The following is a 24,922-nucleotide window of genomic DNA, read 5'->3' as shown; positions in this document are numbered from 1 at the left end:
TACATATCATGTTCAGGAGATTCATTCTCTGTACATCTTTTTAGGAAAGAAAAAAAAGAAAAAAAAAAAAAAAAAAAAGAAATGGATTTTGGGGTGAGGGAAAAGAATGAACAAAGTAAGGCTTAGTTCACACGCAATTCTGCGTGTGCATATTCTGTCGCAGCAGTGCACGGTTTCCTGTCGCGGCTTTCCACTCCAGATTAGGCCCAGATTCTGCCTGAAGAAAGGGCAGCTTTGTTGCCGCTAGCGGAAAAAAGAACACTAGAGGTCTACACAGACCACCATTGTGAGGGGGCGGATTATGATGTGGCTTCCGTGCCAAAATCTGCCCCCTCTTGTGCCGTGTGAACGGGACCTAAAGGCCAAATCGTAAAAAAACACTCTTATCACAAATTATTCTCCTATGGGGTACAAGAGTGACCATGTCCTGATGATACAATTCCTCAAGAGAGTATGTCAGCGGATTACACAATACATGCCTAGTTTCTGTTTTGCATTTTTGCTATTTATTATAAAATCCATACCTTCTGAGTTTGTATTTGTATTTGCTCACAGTCATATAAGCATGTGTTTTTTACTTTTTAATTGCTCCATTTAAAAAGGTCTAAGTGGCAAAGGCATTGAAGGTCCGCCCCCAGTGCACCAATTACCTCATTTGCCTGAAATGTCAAACTTGTTTTTCTCTAAACCTGAAATAAATTATACATAACCAATATGTTGTTGGGAAGCTGGAAAAAACTCAAAACAAAACACATTATTACAGCATTCACCATGTGGTAAAATAACACCTTGTCTTTATTCTGTTGGTCAGTATAACTATGATGCTAATTTTTATATTTAGGTTATGTTTTACTACTTTGGAAATAAGGGAGAGCAAAACTTCCCTCCCCCTTTCAATAATAATCTGGGTGTAATGGTGGAGGAGGATGAGGGAAAGGCAGATCTAGTAAATGCCTTCTTAACAAATGCATTTTCACATGAAAATCCAATGACCCAAAACATGATTATGGGTAATATAAACTCTCCATTAAATTTCACCCATTTAACCTAGGGGGAAGTGCCTTCAAAATACTAAAATAGACAAATCATCAGGCCCAGATGACATGCACTTCTGAGTTCTGAGGGAACTACCCATGGTGATAGACAGACCCCTATATCTAACATTTAAGGATTCAGTAATGATTGGGTCAATTGCACAGAACTGGTGCATAGAAAATATGGAGCCAATATTCAAAAAGGGTCTAAAGGTAAGCCTGGAAACGATAGATCGGCAAGTTTAACCTCTGTTGTGGGAAAACGGTTTGAAGATTTTCGTACAGATTTCAACCTGTAGTTTATTGACACAATCCAGCATGGTTTTATGAGGGGTGGGTCCTGTGAGACTAACCTGATCAGCTTTTATGAGAGGGTAAGTTCTAGACTGAACATGAGTATATCTGGATTTTTCAAAGGTGTTTGATACAGTGCAACATAAAAAGTTGGTACAAAAAATGCCAATACTGAGAATAGGGGGGAAATATTTGTAAATTGGTTAATAACTGGCTCACGGATAAGAAACAGAGGGTGGTTATTAATGGTACACACTCAGTTTGGGACACAGTCACCAGCTGGGGTCAGTACTGGGACCTCTTTTTATTTATTTACTTTTTAATATTTTTATTAATGACCTGGTGGTAGAGGGTTTACAAAGTAGAATCTCAATATCTGCAGATGATACTAAGCTGTGTAAAGTAGTCAACAAAAGGAGGATAGGGTAATATTACAGAGGCGTTTATGGAAGCCTGGGTAGAGAAATGACAGATGAGTTTTAATGTGAATAATATTATGTAAAGTTATGCACCTGGTTTGTGGAAAAAAAAAAAAAAAAGGATTAAATAGTAAAACACTGGGTAAGACTACTAGTGAAAAAGACATGGATAATGGTGGACAGTAAACTTCATTTTAGCATCCAGTGTCAGAGCAAATAAAATCATCGGCTGCATTAAAGGAGGAATAGATGCTCATGCCAAGGTCATTTTACCTCAATACAAATCGCTGGTAAAGTCACATGTGGAATACTGTGCAGAGTTTTGGGCAGCTGTATATAGGAAGGACATAGCTGAACTGGAGAGGGTCTAAAGGAGAGCAACCAAGGCAATAAAAGGGGACCTTTCATGTACGCGGGGCACATGCGATTTTATATACTGCTAGAAAGCGCTGAATTCAACGCACTGTCAGCTTTCCCCTTATGCACTCTAATGCAAGAGGTATTGGTGCAGATACTGATACCTCGTCACTGTCAGAAGGGCGTTCCTGACAATCTAGCTGGGCTGTGAGAAATGCCCCTCCTGACATTAGTGTCCGCAGCACTGTACTGTCAGAGGGGGTGTTCCTTACTGCTCAGCAATGACGCTGAGTGGTGAGGAATGCCCCGCCCTCGTACTGTCGGGGGGGGGGGTGTTCTTCACCGCTCAGCATCATGGCTATGCAATAAGGAATGTCCCCTCTGACAGTACAGAGCTACTGACAGTAAGATCAGGAGAGGCCTTCCTCACAGCCCTGCCAGACTATCAGGAACGCCCTTCTAATGGTAGAGAGATATCGGTAAGGGCACCGATATCTGTTGCTCTGGGGCACATAATGGGAAAGCCAACAGTGCACTGAATTCAGTGCGCAGTGGGCTTTCTAGCAGTATATAAAACCACATGTGCCCAAGGACATGAAAGGTCCTCTCTAAGGGGATGGGTGGATTAGAGAATAAAGACAGGTTATCAAACTTGGGGTTGCTCAGTTTGGAAGAAAAACAGCTTTGATGTACAAGTATATGAATTGTCAATACGGATAATCTTTTCAATGGCCTCTTTATAGCGAGGCCTGTAACTGTGATAAGGGGGCATTCTACTACCGTATATACTCTAGTATAGGCCGAGTTTTTCAGCACAGTTTTTGTGCTGAAAAAGTGCTCCTTGGCTTATACTAGAGTCATTACGATAATTTTCAGCTAGCAGGCCAGAAACGCAGACCCCGCAACCCCCCACCCACACTGCTCCACTCCACATAAGCTCAGCCCCACACCTGGCGTGTCTGCTTCCTGGCGTACAAGCAAAAGTACCGTAAGTACTTCTTCAGATTGAAATGTACAGCATCGCCATGCTCCTGGCAGTAGCGTGGCGATGCTGCGGCCCCGGCACCCGCCCCGGTGTCTGTATGCCGGGTCCGGATACCGGGTCTGTAAGGGCCGGTTCACACATGCTGATGTGTTCCGTCTGTAAGGAGTCCACATGAGGACCCTCCCGGACGGAATACAAGCGCAACTGCAAGCGCTTTGTAGTTCAAGTGTACGAGCCCCATAGACTATAATGGGTTCTGTGGGCTTGCCGCGCACTGCCCGCACGAACGATTCATGCGGGCAGTGCGCAGGAGCCGACCTGTTCTGATGACAGCTGGGAGCCTAATGAAGGCTCCCAGGTCTGTCATCGCTATATTACTATTGCTGCTGATCTATGACCATCTGTAATAGTAATGTAGAGAATCTCCCATAGACGGCAATACACTTGTAATGCCGTCTATGGGAGTTGCAATCAAATGATTGCAGGTTCAAGTCCCCGGGGGGGGGGGGGGGGGGCGGGTAATAAAATAGTGAAAAGAAAAAAAAAAAAAGTTTTAAAAAATATACTAAATAAAAGTTCTAAATCACTCCTTTCCCTAGAATACATATAAGGGCAGTTCACACCAGCACCCGATCTTTGTTACGCAAGTTTCTGTTTTCTGTCGGCAGAAGACGGAAACCGACATTCATTGTCCGCCGGTGAGCGTCTTCTGCTCTCCATGGCAAAACCGTTTTTTCTTTTACCGGACACAAAGTCCTGCATGTCCGACTTTGTGTCCGGTTTAAAAAAAAAAAAAAAAAAAAAAAAAAAAAACACGTTCCGCTGTGGAGAGCAGAAGACGCTAAACGGTGGACACTTTTCAAACCAATTAGTGGGTTTGAAAACCGCCTGACTATTTCCGCCTCCTGCCCAGTTTCTCGGGCAGAAAATGGAAACCTGTATAACGGAGATCGGGCGCTGGTGTGAACCTGCCCTCAAAGTAGAAAATTACTGTGAAACACATACACATTAGGTATCACTGTATCTAAAGTGCCCGGTCTACTGAATATAGGGGATCTGCAGTGCTCCTATTCCGTCGGGAAGGGGTTAATAGGAGCACTGCAGATCCCCTATATTCAGCCAGGCTGAGTTCCAAGTAGGGGGAGGGGGGGGGGGGGGACAGTCCTCAAGCTCAGGGAAGGGGCAGACAGACAATCAAAACACCCCCCTCCCCTTCCCCAGCATCTACTGCACCCAAAAATTCCGGCCATTTTAATTTTTTAAATTTTCCAGTAGCTGCTGCATCTCCCCCCCCCCCCCCCCCCCTCGGCTTATACTCGAGTCAATAAGTTTTCCCAGTTTTTTGTGGTAAAATTAGGGGTCTCGGCTTATATTCGGGTCGGCTTATACTCGAGTATATATGGTATATCTAGAAGAAAAAGGGTTTAACTGTTTAACTATGAAACGCACTGCACAAGAAGTGCTGATGACTGGCAACTTAAACACATTCAAGATGGGCATGGATTTATTGAAAGTAAAAATATTATAAATTATGGGAGCTAAACATTTTTGGGATAGGATGTTGTTTGGGGGACTTAGCTCAATTGCCATACTTGGAAAGGAATTTTTTTCCTCTGATGAGACAATTGTTGTCAGTCTTGCAGAGTTTCTTGCCTTCACTCGGATTAAATTGGTAGCGTTATATGTTAGACTTGATGGATCTGTGTCTTCATTCAACCTTTACTACTAGGTTACTAGATCGTGGGATGAAGAATAAATAGCCCCTCTTGCTTATCAAGCCAAATATTAGTCTCGCCCACCAAAGAAGGCATTGTGCATTATGAAAATAGTAAATTAAATGAACCTGCCCATTTTTTTCCCAAAAAAAAAAACATGGGTCTGTGGATGGAAAGAAAAAAAACAAAACAAATAAACCCACACCATAAATCTGGTCCCTTACACACATGGATATCGATCAATATTAATGAATGATGCAGGACCGCAAAACAAGCCATAACAAGACACGCCCTACGATTTTGTAGCCCAGCCTTATAGTCACAACACAGATCTGGAGCATCACAGTTTTGTGTATTGGGCCATACAGATTAATGGGTTCATTTAAAGGAGGAGAAAAACAAAACAACAAAAAAAGGACAGTATATCAACCAAAACCTATGATTGTGTGCATATATCATAGGGGAAAAAAATCTTTTTAAAAAAGTTCTTGAATTGTTAAATAACATTGGAAAAAAAAAAAAAAAATCAAAACGCCCACCTAACTGTATACATATTGCAGTTCTATAAATCCTTTATTTAAAAAATAAATAAAAAAACCCAGTCATTGTGCTAAATGTAGTCATTTGTTCAGGAAAATAGAGAGTGGGAGTTCATTTCAATGAGTGAGGAGTTAGAAGCTTAGAAGTCTGCAAGAAGAAAAAACAAAAACAAAAATGTAGTTATTAGAACTACGGCGGTAAAAGCGTCTCCAAAAATATCTAAAAAAAATTTTTTTAAACATTTCTATTTAGGACATAAATAAAAACATTGAACAAACAGAGGAAAATGTACTATTACCTTTATGCCAGAAAACTGGTGTAGACAGGAATAGTTTGCATGGTCCTTTCTGCAGCAAAGATGCATCTCACTGGCCACAGCAAGGAGAAGACACCTCAGTCTGACAAATTTACTATAAACTTAGCCAGAAAACTCAAATTAGTACCGTAATACCGGAAATTAATGCCAATTTCATGTGCTTGGATTAATGAAAGACCTGAGTCTTAATAATACAGACACAGTTTGCGCCAGCAGGGGAATGAATTTTAGGACTGGCACACAGAAAGGGGCTTCATATGCTATTCAGCAGGTTCTGAGGCAGCATACGCTGGGTAACTACTACAAAAAGAAATTAAAGACGTCTTTGAGACAGCCCTATACAACTAAAAGGGATTTGCACTGCTTACGCCATGTGCCTGAGGTAAACTTTGGATGTGCAAGTCTGTTGGTAAATTTGACAGTACAGATTTAATTCTGGATTTCTTAAAGTTACTGAAAAGTTTGCTCTGTTATGCTATTCAGCACAGCAAACAAGCAAGGCTGTCACTGGGCAGTCATTTCCTGTGTGTAGAGAGAGACCAGGAAGTACAGGAAGTAGAGACCGGCAATGGACCCAGGATGTTCTGGAATAGGCACAATGGGGAATTAGCCAAATACAATTGTGATTCTTTGAAGGAGTTGTCTCATGACCTTAATCATAACTGGAGACAATGAAATATTAAAGATTTTTGCAAAAATCAACAAGTAATGCAGAGTCTTAAAGATTTTCTCTAACCATCTTAGTGGGGATAGTCTGTTGTCAATGGATACTGGAGCTTTTTATGGTCTGAAATCCAGTCATGATTTCCTTATTGTAGCACAGTTAATTTATTGTATATGTAAGTATTCCTCTCCGAAAACCAGTCACAGTAAGGAAATCATGGATAGGCTTCTGATAAGTCCATTATAGTCTATGGGGTCCACTAGTTTCCACAAGTAATCGCTTCTTATGCAGATAGGGTATCCATTTTTCGGGTCCCCAAGCAAATCCAAAGAACAGAAACCCAAACGCAAGTGTGAACCTAGCGTTAGTTGGCAGATGATAGCTGGACAACCCTTAAAGGGGCTTTCCAGGAAGGGAAAAAAAAAACAAAAAAAAAAAAAAGGTATTTTTGTGCTACTAATGGATTAATAATTGCACCAAAATGCCTTTAGAAGTGTTTTGAGTGATTTCTGGCTTTCTCTGGGAGTTTCTGGCACCTTCTGCATTTTCACATGCTTCCCTAGCTTCCTGCTGTCTTAGCCTACAACTCCCATGATCACCCTTTCATTCCCTCTCCCAGTTTCCCTAGCTAGCCCGCAGCCTCCTAGTCCTATCTATCTACCTACCTACCTCAGCCCCAATCCCCCCTTCCAATCATAATTACTAGTCTTCTGTGTCCTGGAGATCAGTTTCTTCGGTGGCATCTTCTGTGGAATTCTTGCATATGCATGATATGCATTCTTCCCTTCTAGAAGCAAGTGTACAATAAAGCTGTATTATGCAGGCAGAAGCGGAGGAAGTGACACTTCATGCCAGAAGACTAAAGATAGGCAAGTATGAAGGGGGATTGGGAAATTAGTAAGGCTTCGTTTTGGGAAATGCGGAAACGGAATGTCACCAGATTATCAGAAAATGTTCCTGGGGCGGTCACACAACAGCTCCAGGCGTTTATTATTATGCTTACTTATATAGTGCCATCATATTCCACAGCACTTTACAGATATTGTCAGTCACTGTCCCATATAGGGCTCACAATCTACATTCCCTATCAGTATGTCTTTGGTGTGTGGGAGGAAACCGGAGCACCCGGAGAAAACCCATGCAAACATGGGGAGAACATACAAACTCCTTGCAGATGTTGCCCTTGGCGGGATTTGAACCTAGGACTCCAGCGCTGCAAGGCTGCAGTGCTAACCACAGAGCTACCGTGCTGCCCAGGTGTATAGGTAAATCTAGATTATTTATAATTATGTCAATTAGAAGTTAGGCGGGGGAGGAGGTTTAGTTTAGACATTCATTTTCAATTTATTCCAGACAACCCCTTTAAGGGGTTGAGCAAGTTTTGAAGAAGCCTCTTTATAAAATCACTTGTTTCCTGCTCAAGTCAGCGCATTTAGGCATATGATACGCCAGTCTTAATAAGTCTGCCCCTACGTGTACAGAGCAAAATATGGTAGACTTCATAAAATTACATGTCAGATTAACTAATGTGGCTTATACTAAATTTAGTGCTAGACTCTATCTAACTTTCTACAGGTTGGCTTACTTTGTTAAAAATAAATGGGAGTAACTTGCCGCATTTTAACTCAAGCACCCATCACGTTTCCTCTAAATTACTCACAATAAGTATGGTGTAAGGCATGCATAGTACACCAGTTTTTGGTGCAAATTAAGCCAAATTTCTGGAAGTCCTATTTTAGTAACTCTTCCACATTGTTATTTATGCCAGAATATAACATACTATTACATTCAGTTAGTACTTTGTACTTTGCCCTGTTACACCCTGCAGAGATTGCTCTACCATTCTGAAAATGGACGGCTAAATTTGCATGCAACAGAATTGCTTCAGAAATCTTTGTGCCTGTCCTAGTCATCTGAAATACAGTTTTGGAAATCCAACTTCTTGCTGCAGAAACAACCCTAGTCAGATGCATGGAATTGATTTTCAGTCACAAGTTTCTGCCATGTCTGATTTTACACTATAACTATGTTATCATGTAAAAACCTCCCTCCCAAAACTGTGACTATTTGAGACATTATACATTCTCTTCTATTTCTTTATACAGTCAGCTAACTAAATTAAAATGTTAGATATTATTACATAGGTAAATAATGACTGCATAGGAGGACATCATTATGAAGGTACAAGCTTGCAGGGATACCACTTCTTGTGAAGACTTCCATGACGCTGTAGACATTTTACAGGCCACGTAATGCTCTGAAAAAAATAAAATTATGCAAATTTTCTCTACTCCAGGGCAAAGGCTCTCTAGTGCCACCTTCTGGTGATGTCGTTGGGCAGAGAGGAACGCCCCCCCACCCCTTCCTGACAGTACTCAGCTAGACTGTCAGGAACGACCCTTTGACAGTGACGAGCTATTGATAAATGCACCAATAGCTCTTCACCCAGACACATAATGGGAAAGCCGACAGTGTACAGTACTGAATTCAGCGCACTGCCGGCTTTCTAGCAGTATATAAAACCGCATGTGTACAAGGACATGAAAGGTCCTCTTTAAGTATCACATTTGCCTATACTTGTTTTTAAGGGAGATCTCTCTTCATATGGATAACTTAATGGTGGTACGGACAACTCCCGTGGCTGAGTTCACACAGTTTTTTGCTCAGGAATTTGGTCAGGAATCCACCTCAAAATCAGCCTCCAAAAAAAGCCTCTGAATAGAACTCTATTGGGAGGTTTTTTTTGAAGGCTGATTTTGAGGCGGGTTCCTGACCAAAAAACTCTCTGTGAACTCAGCCTAAAGTATAGGTAGGGCAGGGAACCATTAGGGCAAGTTCATACAGAAATTTTTCAGCCTCAGGTTCTGGACCAAAAGCCGGGTAGCCGCGACTGAAAGTCAGTGCACAGCACCGGCAACCAACCTCGCACTCTGCTCCGGATTAGGCCCAATGAATGGGCCTAGTCAGGAGGAGGGAGTGTCTTCAGGCTGAATTGCAAGGCAAAACGGCCTGAAGAATGAGCATCTCACTTCTTTTTTCCGGGAGCTAGAAGAAACGGCTCCTGGAAAAAAAGACCTGAGCGGCTCCCGTTGATTTCATACTGTTACTATAATTCCAATTACATTATACAGAATATGTGAATCTTCTATTCTACTCCCAGGTCTAAACAGCACCATAGGGAAGGTTCTGGGAGCAGAATAGAAAATGTACACATCCTGGGCAAGAACAGGTCCCAGGAGCTGCACTAGTAACCAGATAAGGGCTAGTTCACACGTAAAAACCACCTGGCTTATTTTGGTCCTGAAAAAAAAACGCTTCCTAATTAAGAAGCGGGTTTTTGACCTTGAGGCGTTTTTTGAAGTGTTTTCTGGTAAAAACTGCTTCAGAAAACACCAGGCGGTTTTCCACTCCCCTAAAGTGAATGGACTGTAAAAAAATCCACCTGAAGAAAGGTCATGTCGCTTCTTTTTTCTGCTAGCAGTAAAAAAAAAAAAAAAAAGCTAACAGTCTCCATAGACCACCATTGTATAGAGGCAGATTTTGAGGCAAAATCTGCCTCATTGCTCCCAGGTGAACTATGTTCTGCAGGTGTAGGCTACAGAGGTCCAAGTAATTCACCGACCAGTAACGGTCTGCAGCTCAGTCATTGGGGACTTCTGGTCAAATCCACTCCTGTGACAAATCTATATCTATAGATATATATCTAAATGAAAACCAAAAATTCCTTCTTTTTAAAATTGGATAAATAAATATTTATTTATAATTTTATATATATATATATATATATATATATATATATATATATATATATATTTTTTTTTTTTTTTTTTTTTTTTTTGGGGGGGGGGGGGGGGTTCATATTTGATACTGAAGCATTTGTAACACTCCATACTATCAAGGCTGCTTTTGGTCACTATTTCTCTAACAATAAATAAATAGAATTGATCAAAAAGATCAAGATGAAAAAGGACGTTCCACAGAATTATGGCAATAAAAGGTATAACTCATGCCGCAAAAAAAAAAAAAAAAAAAAAACTCAACTTGCTCAGTCACAGGAAAAATAAAAAAGTTATTTTTGAGTTTATTGTATAAAATTAAACCACCATATGTAAACTACCGTATATAAATTAGGTTTTGCTGGATCCAAAATGACACATACTTTTAAAAGAGAGTCTACCACCTCCACAAGCATATTTAAAGAGGATCTTTCACCACCTCCATCAATTCAAGTTCCTAGCCTCTGTTAATAGACGCGGGTCCACGGATTCCAGTGCTGTTGGAATTTTGCCACTAGTCTCCACCTTTCCTGAGCACAGGTGGTTTTGATGCCTAATGCGCTAATTAAAGGGGCTGTCCAAGATCCTTATGCTCCAATGTGGTCTTGCAGCAGAGGTCCTCACCACAACCCCTTTAAGGGTTGTCTAGGGAGGTCCTCACCACAAGGGGACTTCTGCTGGAAGAAAACATTAGAGCTGCAGGACCGCCCTGGAAGACACTGCCTTCCCCAGCCTAACTTTTTTTTTCTAAAATCCTGGACAACCACTTTAATCTCTGTAATGTCAGAAGGGCAGTGTCAGACAGGGGGCGAGATTCAGAGCTCCAATCAGAGTCAGCCAGTGACAAAACTCAGAATTACACCCCTTGCCTGCTCCAGTCTGACACTGCCCATCTTACTGTACAGAGTCTAAATAGCATATCAGGCACCTAAGATAACAGCAGTGATTGCTCAGGAATAGTGGGGGCTACAGAAAAAAACCTTCAACTGTCCTGGAATCAGTGGAGCAGCAGCAGTCCTCTTAAACTGTCACCACCATGTGACAGAGCACATTACAGTAAAAAACAGAAAAGCAATTTTGAAGTCTTACGCAGATGGCGCAATTGGTGCACTGGGAGTGGGAATTAAGCTCCATGGAGCACTGCTCTTGCCACTCTGACCCTTACATCTCCTTTCTGCACCAAATGTGCAATAAGAGTTGATCCGTCCACTATAACATCATTTATCCTTTTTGAGCAGCAAGAGCAGTGCTCCCAGGACTAAAGGTCCACCCACAGTGAACCAACTGACTTATTTTCTCGAAATTTACAAAAGTAACATATATACATGACAAAGGTATTTTGTTTATCACTGTAATATGATGGTGACTATTGAATGTGTGTGTGTGGGGGGGGTGAAGAAACTCCCTTTAATCTAAGGGAGCGTTCACACTACCGTCGGTGTCCGACATGTAGTGTCCGCTCAAAATCTGTCACAGACACTAGATGTGTCCGTGACACCTGTCATTCACTTGAATGGGCATCGGGTGCGTTCTTTTGCACTCCGTGCCCATCCTTTCCTGTCCGCAAGTGAAGATGTCCGACTTCTCAAGCGGACAGAGGAACCCTGCATGCATCCAAGAACGCACCCGATGCCCATTCAAGTGAATGACAGGTGTCACGGACACTAGGAGCGGACACTACATGTCGGACACCGACGGTAGTGTGTACGCCCCCTAACACATTTATCCTAGTCAGTGAATGGTAGTAATGAAAGTCAAACCATATGTCTTGCAAAAAATAAGCCCTCAGCAAACTCCATGAATGAAAAAATGTAAAGAAAGCAGTGATGAAAAACAAGTGCTTTTAAGTGTTTATATTATACAGTATAACAATATCAAAACATAAAAAACAAACTATGAATTGATTATTGCTGTAATCGTACAGACCCCCAAAGAATAAAAGTAAGGCTGGACTAATATCTGCATTGGAGCCTCCATAAGAGACTCCTTCGCAGATTCTGCCTAAAATTGGATGAGAGAAAAGTCCTGTAAGGAAGACATTTCTCTCCTTCAGTTACAATATAAAGACAGCGGAAACCCAGTAGATCCCATTACAGTCTTTAGGGTCCTCGGGTAACTGCCTTTTAAGCGTACAGGGTCTCCAATTTTTGGGTCCCCATGTGGCCCAAATGACAGAAACCACAGCGCAAGTGTGAACCTAGCGTAAGAAGTTATTTATTCTGTAAGGTGAACAGATTAAAATTTAAAATGCCGCTCCAGAATTATTTTTGTCCCCCAAAATGATGTCATTTAAAAGTACAACTCGTTTCACAAAAAGCAAGTCCTTATGGAGCTACAGCCACAGGAAAATTAAAAAGTTAGAGCTTTCAGAATGAGACAGTAAAAAAAAAAAAAAATCAACTGCGTCCAGGAGGCCAAAACTAGCTGTGATCTTAACGGGTTAAATTAGTTCACATACACACACCAAGACTGTCATACGTGTGCACCAGAGCCCAATTTCTGACATGTCTTGCAGCAGCTGCATGGATATAGCATGTATTTTCCCATGCCCTGGTGTGTCACGGGTGTATTTTTCCCCAGGCACACGCTCTACAGAATATCCCATTGCACAGAAATGAGCTCACTCTGACAGAGACACATAGCCTGACAACCTGAACAGATGCCTTGCATTTCAAGAGAGCGAGGCCGATTATTAAGAGTGCTCATCATTAGGAAGCACAGAGAGAGAACAGCACCTGCTCTCCCAGCCAAATGAGAGCTCAGTACAAAGGCCTCAACCACTGAGAAAATCCATGTGCAGCCATCCTTGGACAAAGGCTCATTGGGAAGCCTCTCTGACCTCCAGATCCAGACTGAACTGGGGCAGGGTGTGGAAAGGAACATGCCAGCTGTACCATGGTACATTGGGTGGATGATCGCATCAGTACCAAACAGCATCAAAGCCAGTCATCACCACTGACATCATAGTTAGCCTCACTTCTCAGAAACATTACACTACAGCAAAGAAACTGCCGAGATGTTACATTTCTAGGCATAATAAACCATATATAACAACATGTATAATAGATTGTATATAATATGTACACTAGATCATATAAAATATACTATATATAATAGAACTTTTGTAACACATATACAAGTTCTATAAAACATGTAGGTCATATATATGTAAAATAGTCCACATAACCCCCAGACCCCCCAAAAATGTCACCTTTGTGTTAGGAGTGACAATACTGCCCTGAGTCCTGCAATGACTGGAGTAATGTAAGTGATGAGGAGATAACACCCAGGTACCTCAGATACTGCCATCAATCTTACAAGATTACCTGGTCACACGTGTAAATGGATGGAGCTGTCCTGAACTATTGTGACCACTTCTAGATGATACCCCAAATATAGGAGCCTTCACTACTCCATGAAGAGACACAGGAGAGGTCCCCAGAGGACCAGATGTCATCACTGAGCTATGGACAGGATGTATCTGCGACTATATCCCGATACAGACATATATCGTGATACACAAAATACACAGACGTCCCTGGGCAGCCAATGAAAGTCTATACATGACGTAGGAGATAATACACCTGGCCTATTGAAGCCTATGGAGCGGCACCACATCGCCCCCAGCCCACATAGCAGTTGCCCTTACCTCCAGGTCCGTGTCCCCGGCCTCCGTCACCCCGATCTCGCTCGGTAGTTCGGCCAAATCTGTGACCCGAATGAGCCCGTCATGTAAGAAGATGGTCTCCTCCTTCACCGACAGCCACTGAGCCGAATCCCCGGCCGCCACCGAGCCCATGTCTTCCTTGTTGTCAGCCTGCGGGCCGCTCCCTCATCCCCTGTCTCTCACTGACACCCGGTGACCCGCAGCATCACACACTGCACAGGGTGGGGCAGCCACCCCTTATTAACGCCTCTGCCTGTGCCCCCACCCCCGTACCAGGCAAGGGTTAAATAACGACCTCCTAGCTACCGGCTGTACAGACACCTCTCCGGTGTCTCTCCGTACTACACTGGCCGGTGACCGGGACCGCAGCAGCAGCGGCACAGCTGTCACGGAGACGCCATATTGGCTGGAGAGGCGATCCCAGCGTGCACCGCGCTGCCTGTACCTGCTGCTGAGAGCAGAGCGGCCCGGAGGGAGGCATTAGTCATGATGTGAGGGGATAGGTGAGGGTACACGGTGGGCACTGTACCCACTGTCAGGGGAACTCATAGCAAATATATTCACACCCTGGCGGGGATAGTGCAAGGATAGCCATAGCAGTGCCTATGTACAAGAACTAGTGCATAGGAGGCTGTACTGTGCACAATTCATAGAAGTACCCACTGCCTGAATGACTGCATGTAAGCATAGGACGTATGCAATGTATAGATATTCTGTACGTATACATGTATATGTACATACATCTATATATTGCCATACACACTCATTGACAACAAAAAAAAATAACAAGAATGAGTTGTAGGAATGGAATGAAACTTTCTATATATGACTGTAATGACATTATTATTATTTTTATTTTTTTTTTACAAAAAGTTTATTTACATAAACTTCAAAGAATACAGATAACAAAAATACCCTACAAAGGGCAACGGTAACAATAAAACTACACAACAGTCATGTACAGAAATCCAAAACAAATATGGAATAACATCTGGTTGAAACAGTTTTACTCAGATCCAGTCTTTCCACTTCTTCGTCTTCCAGACTCCCTCCGCATCCGATCCCGATCGTTTACATTCTAACTTATACAGAAAGTATAGCTTGCTCAAAAATAAGCTTACACACTCTTCTTCCGATAAACATTCATGTCGAAACAAAAGCAGGTTACGGGCATCCCACAAGGTATCTCTAATCAGAAAAGAGAAAACCCATACGAAACGATGCCGAGACGATGTGGTCAGACCGATTCCATAATAAAACGTGAAAAAGGACATTGGAGAAAGACCCGATAATGACATTATATGTAAGTGAATACAATACTACGCTAGGTTCTCACCTGCGTTCATGTTTCCCTAAGTGGACCCAAAAAAAAAGGAAACCCAATCCACTTAAAGGGATCCTATCATTAAAAGTAATTTTTTTTTGTCCCTAACATGTAGGAAAAGCCTTAACAAAGACTATTCTTCTCCTACCTTTAGATGTTTCCACCACGCCACCGTTCCGTAGAAATCTCAGTTTTCGCCGGTATGCAAATAAGTTCTATCGCAACACTGAGGGATGGCCCCAGCACTCAAACAGCACTGGGGGCGTCCCCAATGCTGCGAGAGAACTCTCCAGCGCCGCCTCCATCTTCTTCAGGAACGTCCTCTTGACGCGTCTTATTCCGGCGCAGGCTTCAAACTTCTAGGCCTCGGGCCAAGCCTCCTGCGCATGCCTGCCAGCCACAGGAAAATGGCTGCTTACAATACTATGTAAGCCGCCATTTTCTTGTGGCCAGTGGGCATGTGCAGTCGGCTTTGCCCTAGGGGTAGAAGTTTGAAGCCTGCGCCGGAAGAAGCGTGAAGACCCCGTTCCTGAAGAAGATGGAGGCAGCGCTGGAGAGTTCTCTTGCAGCGTTGGGGACACCCCCAGTGCTGTTTGAGCGCTGGGGCCCGTCCCCAGTGCTGCGAGAGAACTCATTTGCATACCGCCGAAAACCGTATTATATAACGAACGATGGCCTGGAGAAGACATCAAAAGGTGGGAGAAGAATAGTCTTTGTTAAGGCTATTCCTACGTGTTAGGGACAAAAAAATGACTATTAATGATAGGATCCCTTTAAAAAGTGGTTACCTGCAGAAACCTGTAGACCCCATAAACTATAATAATGGGGTCCGCTGGGTTTACCGCCTGAAAAATGTGAAAAGGAAAGTCCTGCTTGCAAGACTTTTCTGTCCACATTTCTTAAAGGAGACGGGAACAAAATCCCAAAAACAGATGTGAACCCAGTCTTACAGCGAAAGAATAACTGCACAATTGAAAGGAGGCTTTAGTACCTTGTTGGACCACTTTTAGCCTGGATATAAGATGACATATAAAGTAGTTTGGCACAGAGGCATCCAGGTTCTGAATGTTATCACATTTGCCCACGAATGTTACAGCTGGGCCTGTAGATCCTGCACCCAGATAGATTGTCGAAGCTGATGTCTCAGTTGGCCCCATAAATGCTCGATTGGCAAAAAAAAATGGTGACCAGGTAAGCCAAGTAAATTTTGAAATCTGGCAGACACATTCCTGGGCAACCATGGTTGTGTGACCCACCAAAGGCAAGATTGAAACTCGCCATGAGGCCTCTGATGGTCTGTCTAGGCTGTTTGAACCATTTTCCTTTTGTACATACCCGTAACCACGTACCCCACCGCTCCTAACACCTCCTACCATCTAGGATAGGATAGTTTAGATGGTGAGCAAGTCATCAAAATTACCATTTTGCTTCTCTCACTTCAATGATGCACCCTCTGAAAAAGTCTGTCAACTAGGTAAAAAGTGTTTGAGCATGTAATAGTGGCATGGTTAGAAGTCATCAATCTCTCACCAAGAGGTAGACTTCCAGGTAGTAGCCTCTGAGAGTTTTTTTGTAGGCAAGCAGAGGAATAACTTTTGGCAAGATCTAGCGTCTACTTAGACAACGCATGTAATCACAAATCTGCAACATAGCTGCATGCTAAGTTTTACAGTAATTTGACATTTCTATCTGGTTGTGTTTTGTTTTTTTGTCAATGAGTGTATATATTATACCAGGTATCTATGGGGGTAGTTCTTCACTGGAAAATAATCTTGCACATGTGGTAACCTTTTAGCCCCTTAACGCTCAGCGCCGTACTATTATATCTTCCTGAGCGTATAATTAACGTTCAGCACCATAATAGTATGACGCAATAATGCAAAGAAGCTGTGCATGCAGCATTACTTTTGGCACTCAGCCGTTACACAGCTGCAGGCCAGGACCAGCCGTCGGAGTTGGAAGATGCTCCATCTCCGACATATTAACCTCCTGGATGCTGTAATCAATAGCGATCACGGCAACCAGGGGGTCCCTGTCGCTCCTCAGACCCCCTACATTAAGATTGAGGGTTCCAAGGCGTTGCCATGGTAGCCAAGAGGCTGGGCCACGGCCTCCTGACTGCCTATGCACAGTTCCAATAGGAAGTACTGTGCAATGTTTTGCAATACTATGTATTGCAGTACATTGCACAGGGGATTTGAGAGCCCAGCTTCAAGTTCGTTTGTGAGACATATAAAAAGTGAAAAAAAAAACACAAAAAAACAAATAATAAAGTTGAAAAGCCCACCTTTATATTAAAAAATATACAAATGTATATGGGAAAAAAAATAAACAAACATATTATTTATCCCCATGTGTGCATAAGTATACTATACAAAAATAGTGTTAATTATTAGAGATAAGCGAGTAGTATTCGATCGAGTAGGTATTCGATTGAATACTACGATATTCGAAATATTTATACTGGATTGAATACTACTAGCTATTCGCAGTAAATATTCAATTCTACGCTGGTTCTGCAGCAGGCTGGTCCTTGCTAGTCAGGAGAGCTGGCAGCTTGCTGTTACAAGGGAGCTTACTTTTTCTCATAGGAATGAATTGACCAGCATTAATTGGCCAGTGTACAGCATTTGGCCAATCAACGCTGGTTCTGCTGGAGGCTCGTCTGTGAGGAGGCGGAGTCTAAGATCGGACCACAGCAGTCTCCATTGTGATCCGATCTTAGACTCCACCTCCGCACAGACGAACCTCCGGCAGAACCAGCGTTGATTGGCCGAATGCTGTACACTGGCCAATTAACGCTGGTCAATTCATTCCTATGAGAAAAAGTAAGCTCCCTCGTAACAGCAAGCTGCCAGCTCTCCTGACTAGCAAGGACAAGCCTGCTACAGAACCAGTGTGGATTTGCCGCAGGCTCATCTTTGCTAGTTGGGAGAGCTGGCAGCTTGCGGTTACGAGGGAGCTTACTTTTTTATCAGCGTAACTGCAAGCGCTGTGCAGTTAAAGCACACAGACCCCATAGACTATAATGGGGTCCGTGCGCTTTAACTGCACATCGCTACACCTGAACACTCTCCTCCTGCTATTCCTGGACTTGGTGACTCTCCTATAGTCAACTAGTGGTTTCCCCTGAAATGAGCATTTTTTTTCCCATAGACTATAATGGGATTCGATATTCGATCGAGTAGTCGAATATTGAGGCTCTACTCGAAACAAATATCGAATCTTGAATATTTCACTACTCGCTCATCTCTATTAATTATCCCATACAGTGAATTCCGTGAAAAAAACCCATATACCCCAATGTACAAATTAATGTATTTTGGTCACTTTGCGTTCCACAAAAAATAACAATAAAAAGCGATCAGAAAGTCATACATACCAAATATTGATACCAATAAAAAGTACAACTTGCCCTACAAATAAAGAACCCTGACATATCTCCGTCAACAGTACAGTAAATAGTTATAGCCGTCAGAATACAGTGACCCCATTTTCAAAAAGTGATGTTTTATTTGTAGAATTTGTTAAACATAATAAAAACCAATATAAATATGGTATCGCCATAATCGTTGTCACCTGCCCGCCAGCGTCGCGACATAATGACACTGGCCTGGGCCTTGTGTGACATCACCAAACAGGCCTGAAGCCTGCTGGAACGTAGGAAAAGTAAGTAACACTGTTTTTTATGTTCCCTCACCTCTCGTGGCCCAATCATCATTATATTCCAGGGTCTGGAAAGAACCCGGAATATGATAAGTGGGGGTGGTGGGGTCACTGCCTCACTTACTGATCCCCACTCCTGATCACAGCCACCTACACAGAAGGGGAGGCGCTGGCAGCCTTGAGCCAGAGCGAGGATCGGTAAGTAAATAGAGCCTGTTAACGGCCTATTAAAAAAAACCAAAATAACAACAACACATCAGGGCCCTGCTGTGCCCCCTAATGTTCCGGGCACTGTGGCAGCTGCTACCGCTGCTACCCCAGTAGTTAAGCCCCTGTACACAAGCAAATTAGTGCTAGAATTGAGGAGTCTTAGAACAGGTTCACTCCATAGATGGTAAGTGAGTTGAATCTGTGCTGTCATTTGTACAAACAATTAATCTTTTCATTGCCAGTAATTTAATGTTTCACAGTACTTGCAATAGACCAATTTCATCTATATACATATACTTTAAAAATACGTTAGTAAGAAAATAAGTTTTATTAAGGACTTTTTTTGGGCATAACTTAACATTTTTTTCATTAAATACATGCAGCTGTTTTGACAGCAAAGTGCCATCAGCCGATCCGAACAGCACGCTCGCATAGAAATGAATGGACGTGGATTTGTCCACGAGGATGAGGAGGATGTGTCTTCAGGCCGAATTGCAAGGCGAAACGGCCTGAAGAATGAGCATCCTGGAAATGCGACAGCCGATCCGAACAGCACGCTCGCATAGAAATGAGTGGACGTAGCCGGCACGCGGGGGGTTAAGCGGCCGGCCGCTGTCAAAGCAGAAGTACCAGGTGCATCCATTCATTTCTATGGAGCGTGCTGTTTGGATTGGCTGATCCGAACAGTACTCGCTCATCTCTAGTGCCTACTGGTTTTGCCTACACAAATCTTTAAAAAAATTTAAATAAATCAGTTAATTTATATACAAGTGCATCTCAATAAATTAGAATATCATCTAAAAGTTTTTTTTGTTTTTTTTTATTAATTCACTTCAAAACTGAGTAATTACAAACAAAGCTTTTTCAAGTGTTTATTTCTGTTAATATTGAGTATGGCTTACAGCCAAGGAAAACCCAAAAGTCATAAAATTATTTAAAGGGATTCTACCATTAAAACACATTTTTTTCTCATTGACACGTAGGAATAGCCTTAAGAAAGGCTATCCTTCTCCTATCTTTAGATGTCTTCTCCGCACCGCCGTTCCTTAGAAATCCCAGTTTTCGTCAGTATGCAAATGAGTTCTCTTGCAGCACTGGGGGCAGGCCCCAGCGCTCAAACAGCACTGGAGGCGTCCCCAATGCTGCGAGAGAACTCTCCAGTGATGCTTCCATCTTCTTCAGGAACGGCCTCTTCATGCGTCTTCTTCCGGCGCAGGCAGTCAAACTTGTAGGCCTTGGGCAGAGCCGACTGCACATGCCCGCCGGCCACAAGAAAATGGTCGCTTACTTACAGTGTCGCTTACTATTCATATGTGTCAACGAGAAAAAAAATGTGTTTTAATGGTAGAATCCCTTTAACGCAGAAATGTTGGCCAAATGAAAAGTATGTACACTAAATGCCCTCAATACTTGGTCGGGGCTCCTTTTGCATGAATGACTGCATCAATGCAGCAATGTGTCATAGAGGCGATCAGCCTGTGGCACTGCAGAGGTGTCATGGAAGCCCAGGTTATATGATAGCAGCCTTCAGCTCGTCTGCATTGTTGGGTCTGGGGTCTCTCATCTTCCTTTTGACAATACTCTATATATTCTCTATGGGGTTAAGGTTAGATGAGTTTCCTGGCCACTCAAGCACAGTGATACTGAGGTTAATAAGCCAGGTCTTGGTACTTTTGGCAGTGTGGACAGGTGCCAAGTCCTATTGGAAAATGAAAATTCCATCTCCAATAAGCTTGTGGGCAGAGGGAAGCGTGCAGTGCTCTAGAATTTCCTGGTAGACGGCTTCGCTGACTTTGGTCTTGATAAAACACAGTGGACCTACACCAGCAGATGCTATGGCTACCCAAATCATCACTGATTGTGGAAACTTCACACTAGACCTCAAGCAGCTTAGATTGTGTACAGCGGCCTCTCCAATCTTCCTCCAGACTCTGGGACATTGATTTCCAAATGAAATGCAAAATTTTCTTTCATCTGAAAACAACACCTTTGACCACTGAGCAACAGTTTAGTTCTTTCTCTCCTTTGCCCAGGTAAGACGCTTCTGGTCTATTGGTCATGAATGGCTGATCATATGGAATGCGACACTGGTACCCCATGTCCTAAATACGTCAGTTGTGGTGGCTCTTGAAGCATTGACTCCAGCAGCTGTCCACTCTTTGTGAATCTCTCGCAAATTTTTGAATGACCGTTTCTTAACAATCCTATCAAGGCTGCAGTTATCCCGGTTGCTTGTGCACCTTTTTCTACAACACTTTTTCCTTCCATTCAACATTCCATTAATATGCTTTGATACAGCACTCTGTGAACAGCCAGCTTCTTCGGCAATGACCTTTTGTGGCTTACCCTCCTTGTGGAGTGTGTAAATTACTGCCTTCTGGACATCTATCAAGTCAGCAGTTTTCCCCATGATTATGTCGCCAACTAAACCAGAATAAGGGACCTTTTTAAACACTTAGGAAGCCTTTGCAGCTGTTTTGGGTTAATTATTCTAATTTTCTGAGATAATGGCTTTTGGGTTTTCCTTGGATGTAAGCCATAGTCTTCAACGTTAACATAAATAAAAACTTGAAAAAGTTCACTCTGTTTGGAATAACTCAATATAATATATGGGTTTCACTTTTTCAATTTAATTACTTTTTGATGATATTCTAATTTATTGAAACACACTTGTAGAAGATTCTAGTTGTTCATCCAATATACAGCCCTTTACACATCTTTAAAACAAATCTAGGAATTCTGGTCTGGTGTGTGACTATACACCATGTGAAGGAGCATTTCTGTTAATCTGAACAAAATAATTTGCACCCACATAGAATTCTAGATCTATATTACACGCAGTATTAGTAGTGCATCTTGCGCTAATGTAGAAAAAGAATCTGTTATTTTAGCGTTCTTTTGTTAATAATTAAGTACTGTCTGTGTGCGTTAAAATAAAATGAATGGGGAGAAAAAAAATAACAGGGCAGGGCATAGACGAAAAGGAGGTGGGGAGGAAGAAACTCTCATACAGGTACTACTACTAACAATAAGAGGGTGGCAAGAGCAACACTGCTGGTTTTGAGGGCACTACCAGTAGCCACAGGATTGTTGTACTTTCTGAGAATGTTGATAAACTTTTTGATATTTAACTGGCTCATCTCAGTCACAGGAGGTCAGGCTTCTGTGTGTTTCTCCTCCTACATAACACAATTCACCATAGGGCTTTTCTGGACTATCAACTGCGCCTCCTTCACATTCTTTACTGACACAGAGTTTTGGTAGTGATGTTGCACCTGCTGAGCAATTTATTTCTCCTAGTCAGAGCAGTCTTCCTCTTCTCGCTGGGGGTGTGAAGCCTTGGATGAAGCCTTGCACAACATGGGCGTTGGGGTGGAGTACTGAGCAGGTGAGCATAGATTAGGGATTTTCAAGTTTAGATAATCTTTATTTATTGCCACCACTTGTCTTGCATCACTTGACTGCTTTATGGTATCTTGTACATTCTATAAGCCTATCGCTTGAGATTTATCATACTGCATGATGTTGCTGATGTCATAGTGATGCATGCACACTGTCTTATGGTTTTGTTTACATACTGGGATATTCCCATCCTCTTCTCTGGCCATAATTATTATATGGTAATCTCCCTTTTTATTGCCCCATATTTGTTATAGTTATATGTATTCTTGTCAGTATTGTAGTGAATGAAATTAAATTGTTTTACCGTGGGCGTGATTTTTTGACATGATCAACGTTTCTTTTTTTAAAAAAATTATATATTATTAGCCCTTCTGAAATTTGCTGTATTTCCATGGAATTCTGGGCCAATAGGTTAGAGCATTGCCAATGGAAGGGGTATGGCGTCTTGCACTGCTGGGCCCATTTCCAGTAGAAGCTTGCCCAGTGAAATAACACACTTTTATATTCTCCTATCTTGGATGTTCATCTTCGGGCCTGTGGCTGTCATCACTGCACAGGCCTCAGCGGTGACCTCTCAGCAGATACGTGATGTCAACTACAGACCTAAATAGGACACCAACAGAGACATCCAAACAATGTGAGGATGCCCAGGAGAGGTGAGGAAAGGAAGTATAACTCACCTAGGCCTCTACTTATTACACTTTTCATTTCACATCAGCTCCCATCATGGGAGGAATATTTTTTGAAAAGTCAATTCTTCATCACTTTTCAAGTGGTTCATGGCCATAAATTTGTCTCCCAAATGAAAATAAACCCCTGTAGTTTCCTACACAAACATTGTAGCGGGGTGAGAATCCCCACAGACATGCACCCCCCCCCCAAACTTCACAAAAAAGGATCATTTTGGAGTGTTAAATGCCTAAATGCAAGTGGCAGTGTATAGTTTGTATCCACTGCTTACCATTGGTTTTTCCTTAGACATACAGTACAGACTAAACGTTTGGACACACCTTCTCATTCAGAGAGTTTTCTGTATTTTCATGACTATGAAAATTGTAGATTCACACTGAAGGCATCAAAACTATGAATTAACACGTGGAATTATATACTTAACAAAAAAGTGTGAAACAACTGAAAATATGTCTTATATTCTGGGTTCTTCAAAGTAGCCACCTTTTGCTTTGATTACTGCTTTGCACACTCTTGGCATTCTCTTGAAGAGCTTCAAGAGGTAGTCACCAGAAATGGTTTTCACGTCACAGTTGTGCCCTGTCAGGTTTAATAAGTGGGATTTCTTGCCTTATAAATGAGGTCGGGACCATCAGTTGTGTTGTGCAGAAGTCAGGTGGATACACAGCTGATAGTTCTACTGAATAGACTGTTAGAATTTGTATTATGGCAGGAAAAAAGCAGCTAAGTAAAGAAAAACAAGTGGCCATCATTACTTTAAGAAATGAAGGTCAGTCAGTCCAAAAAATTGGGAAAACTTTGAAAGTGTCCCCAAGTACAGTTGCAAAAACCATCAAGCGCTGCAAAGAAACTGGCTCACATGAGGACCGCCTCAGGAAAGGAAGACCAAGAGACACCTCTGCTGCAGAGGATAAGTTCATCCGAGTCACCAGCCTCAGAAATCGCAGGTTAACAGCAGCTCAGATTAAAGAGCAGGTCAATGCCACACAGAGTTCTAGCAGCAGACACATCTCTACAACAACTGTTAAGAGGAAACTTTGTACAAAAGGCCTTCATGGTAAAATAGCTGCTAGAAAACCAGTGCTAAGGACAAGCAACAAGCAGAAGAGACTTGTTTGGGCTAAAGAACACAAGGAATGGACATTAGACCAATGGAAATCTGTGCTTTGGTTTGATGAGTCCAAATTTGAGATCTTTGGTTCCAACCACCATGTGTTTGTGCAACGCAGAAAAGGTGAACGGATGGAGTCTACATGCCTGGTTCCTACCGTGAAGCATGGAGGAGGAGGTGTAATGGTGTGGGGGTGCTTTGCTGGTGACACTGTTGGGGATTTATTCAAAATTGAAGACATACTGAACCAGCATGGCTACCACAGCATCTTGCAGGCAGCGGCATGCTATTCTATCCGGTTTGCGTTTAGTTGGACCATCATTTATTTTTCAACAGGACAATGACCCCAAACACACCTCCAGGCTGTATAAGGGCTATTTGACCAAGAAGGAGAGTGATGGGGTGCTACGCCAGATGACATGGCCACCACAGTCACCAGACGTGAACCCAATCGAGATGGTTTGGGGTGAGCTGGACCGCAGAGTAAAGGCAAAAGGGCCAACAAGTGCTAAGCATATCTGGGAACTCCTTCAAGACTGTTGGAAGACCATTTCAGGTGACTACCTCTTGAAGCTCATCAAGAGAATGCCAAGAGTGTGCAAAGCAGTAATCAAAGTAAAAGGTGGCTACTTTGAAGAACCTAGAATATAAGACATATTTTCAGTTGTTTCACACTTTTTTGTTAAGTATATAATTCCACATGTGATAATTCATAGTGTGAATCTACAATTTTCATAGTCATGAAAATACAG

General features: G+C 42.4%; 1 protein-coding gene across 2 annotated transcripts in view; it reads right to left on the bottom strand.

The window, feature by feature from the left end:
• The window catches only part of HECTD4 (HECT domain E3 ubiquitin protein ligase 4), a 117,515-nt gene extending 103,329 nt beyond the window's left edge, over positions 1-14,186 (bottom strand). For both annotated transcript variants that reach the window (XM_075273114.1, XM_075273122.1), the window contains exon 1: positions 13,750-14,186. In XM_075273114.1, coding sequence (XP_075129215.1) covers positions 13,750-13,899 — 150 coding nt within the window. In that variant the 5' untranslated portion in view covers positions 13,900-14,186. The remainder of the gene's footprint in view (positions 1-13,749) is intronic.
• Positions 14,187-24,922: the final 10,736 nt, after the last annotated feature.

The sequence above is a fragment of the Leptodactylus fuscus genome, chromosome 1, assembly GCF_031893055.1.
Source record: "Leptodactylus fuscus isolate aLepFus1 chromosome 1, aLepFus1.hap2, whole genome shotgun sequence".
NCBI classification, from domain to species: Eukaryota; Metazoa; Chordata; class Amphibia; order Anura; family Leptodactylidae; genus Leptodactylus; species Leptodactylus fuscus.
Note: the sequence above shows the minus strand (reverse complement) of the source record. Positions and strands in the feature narration are given on the sequence as shown.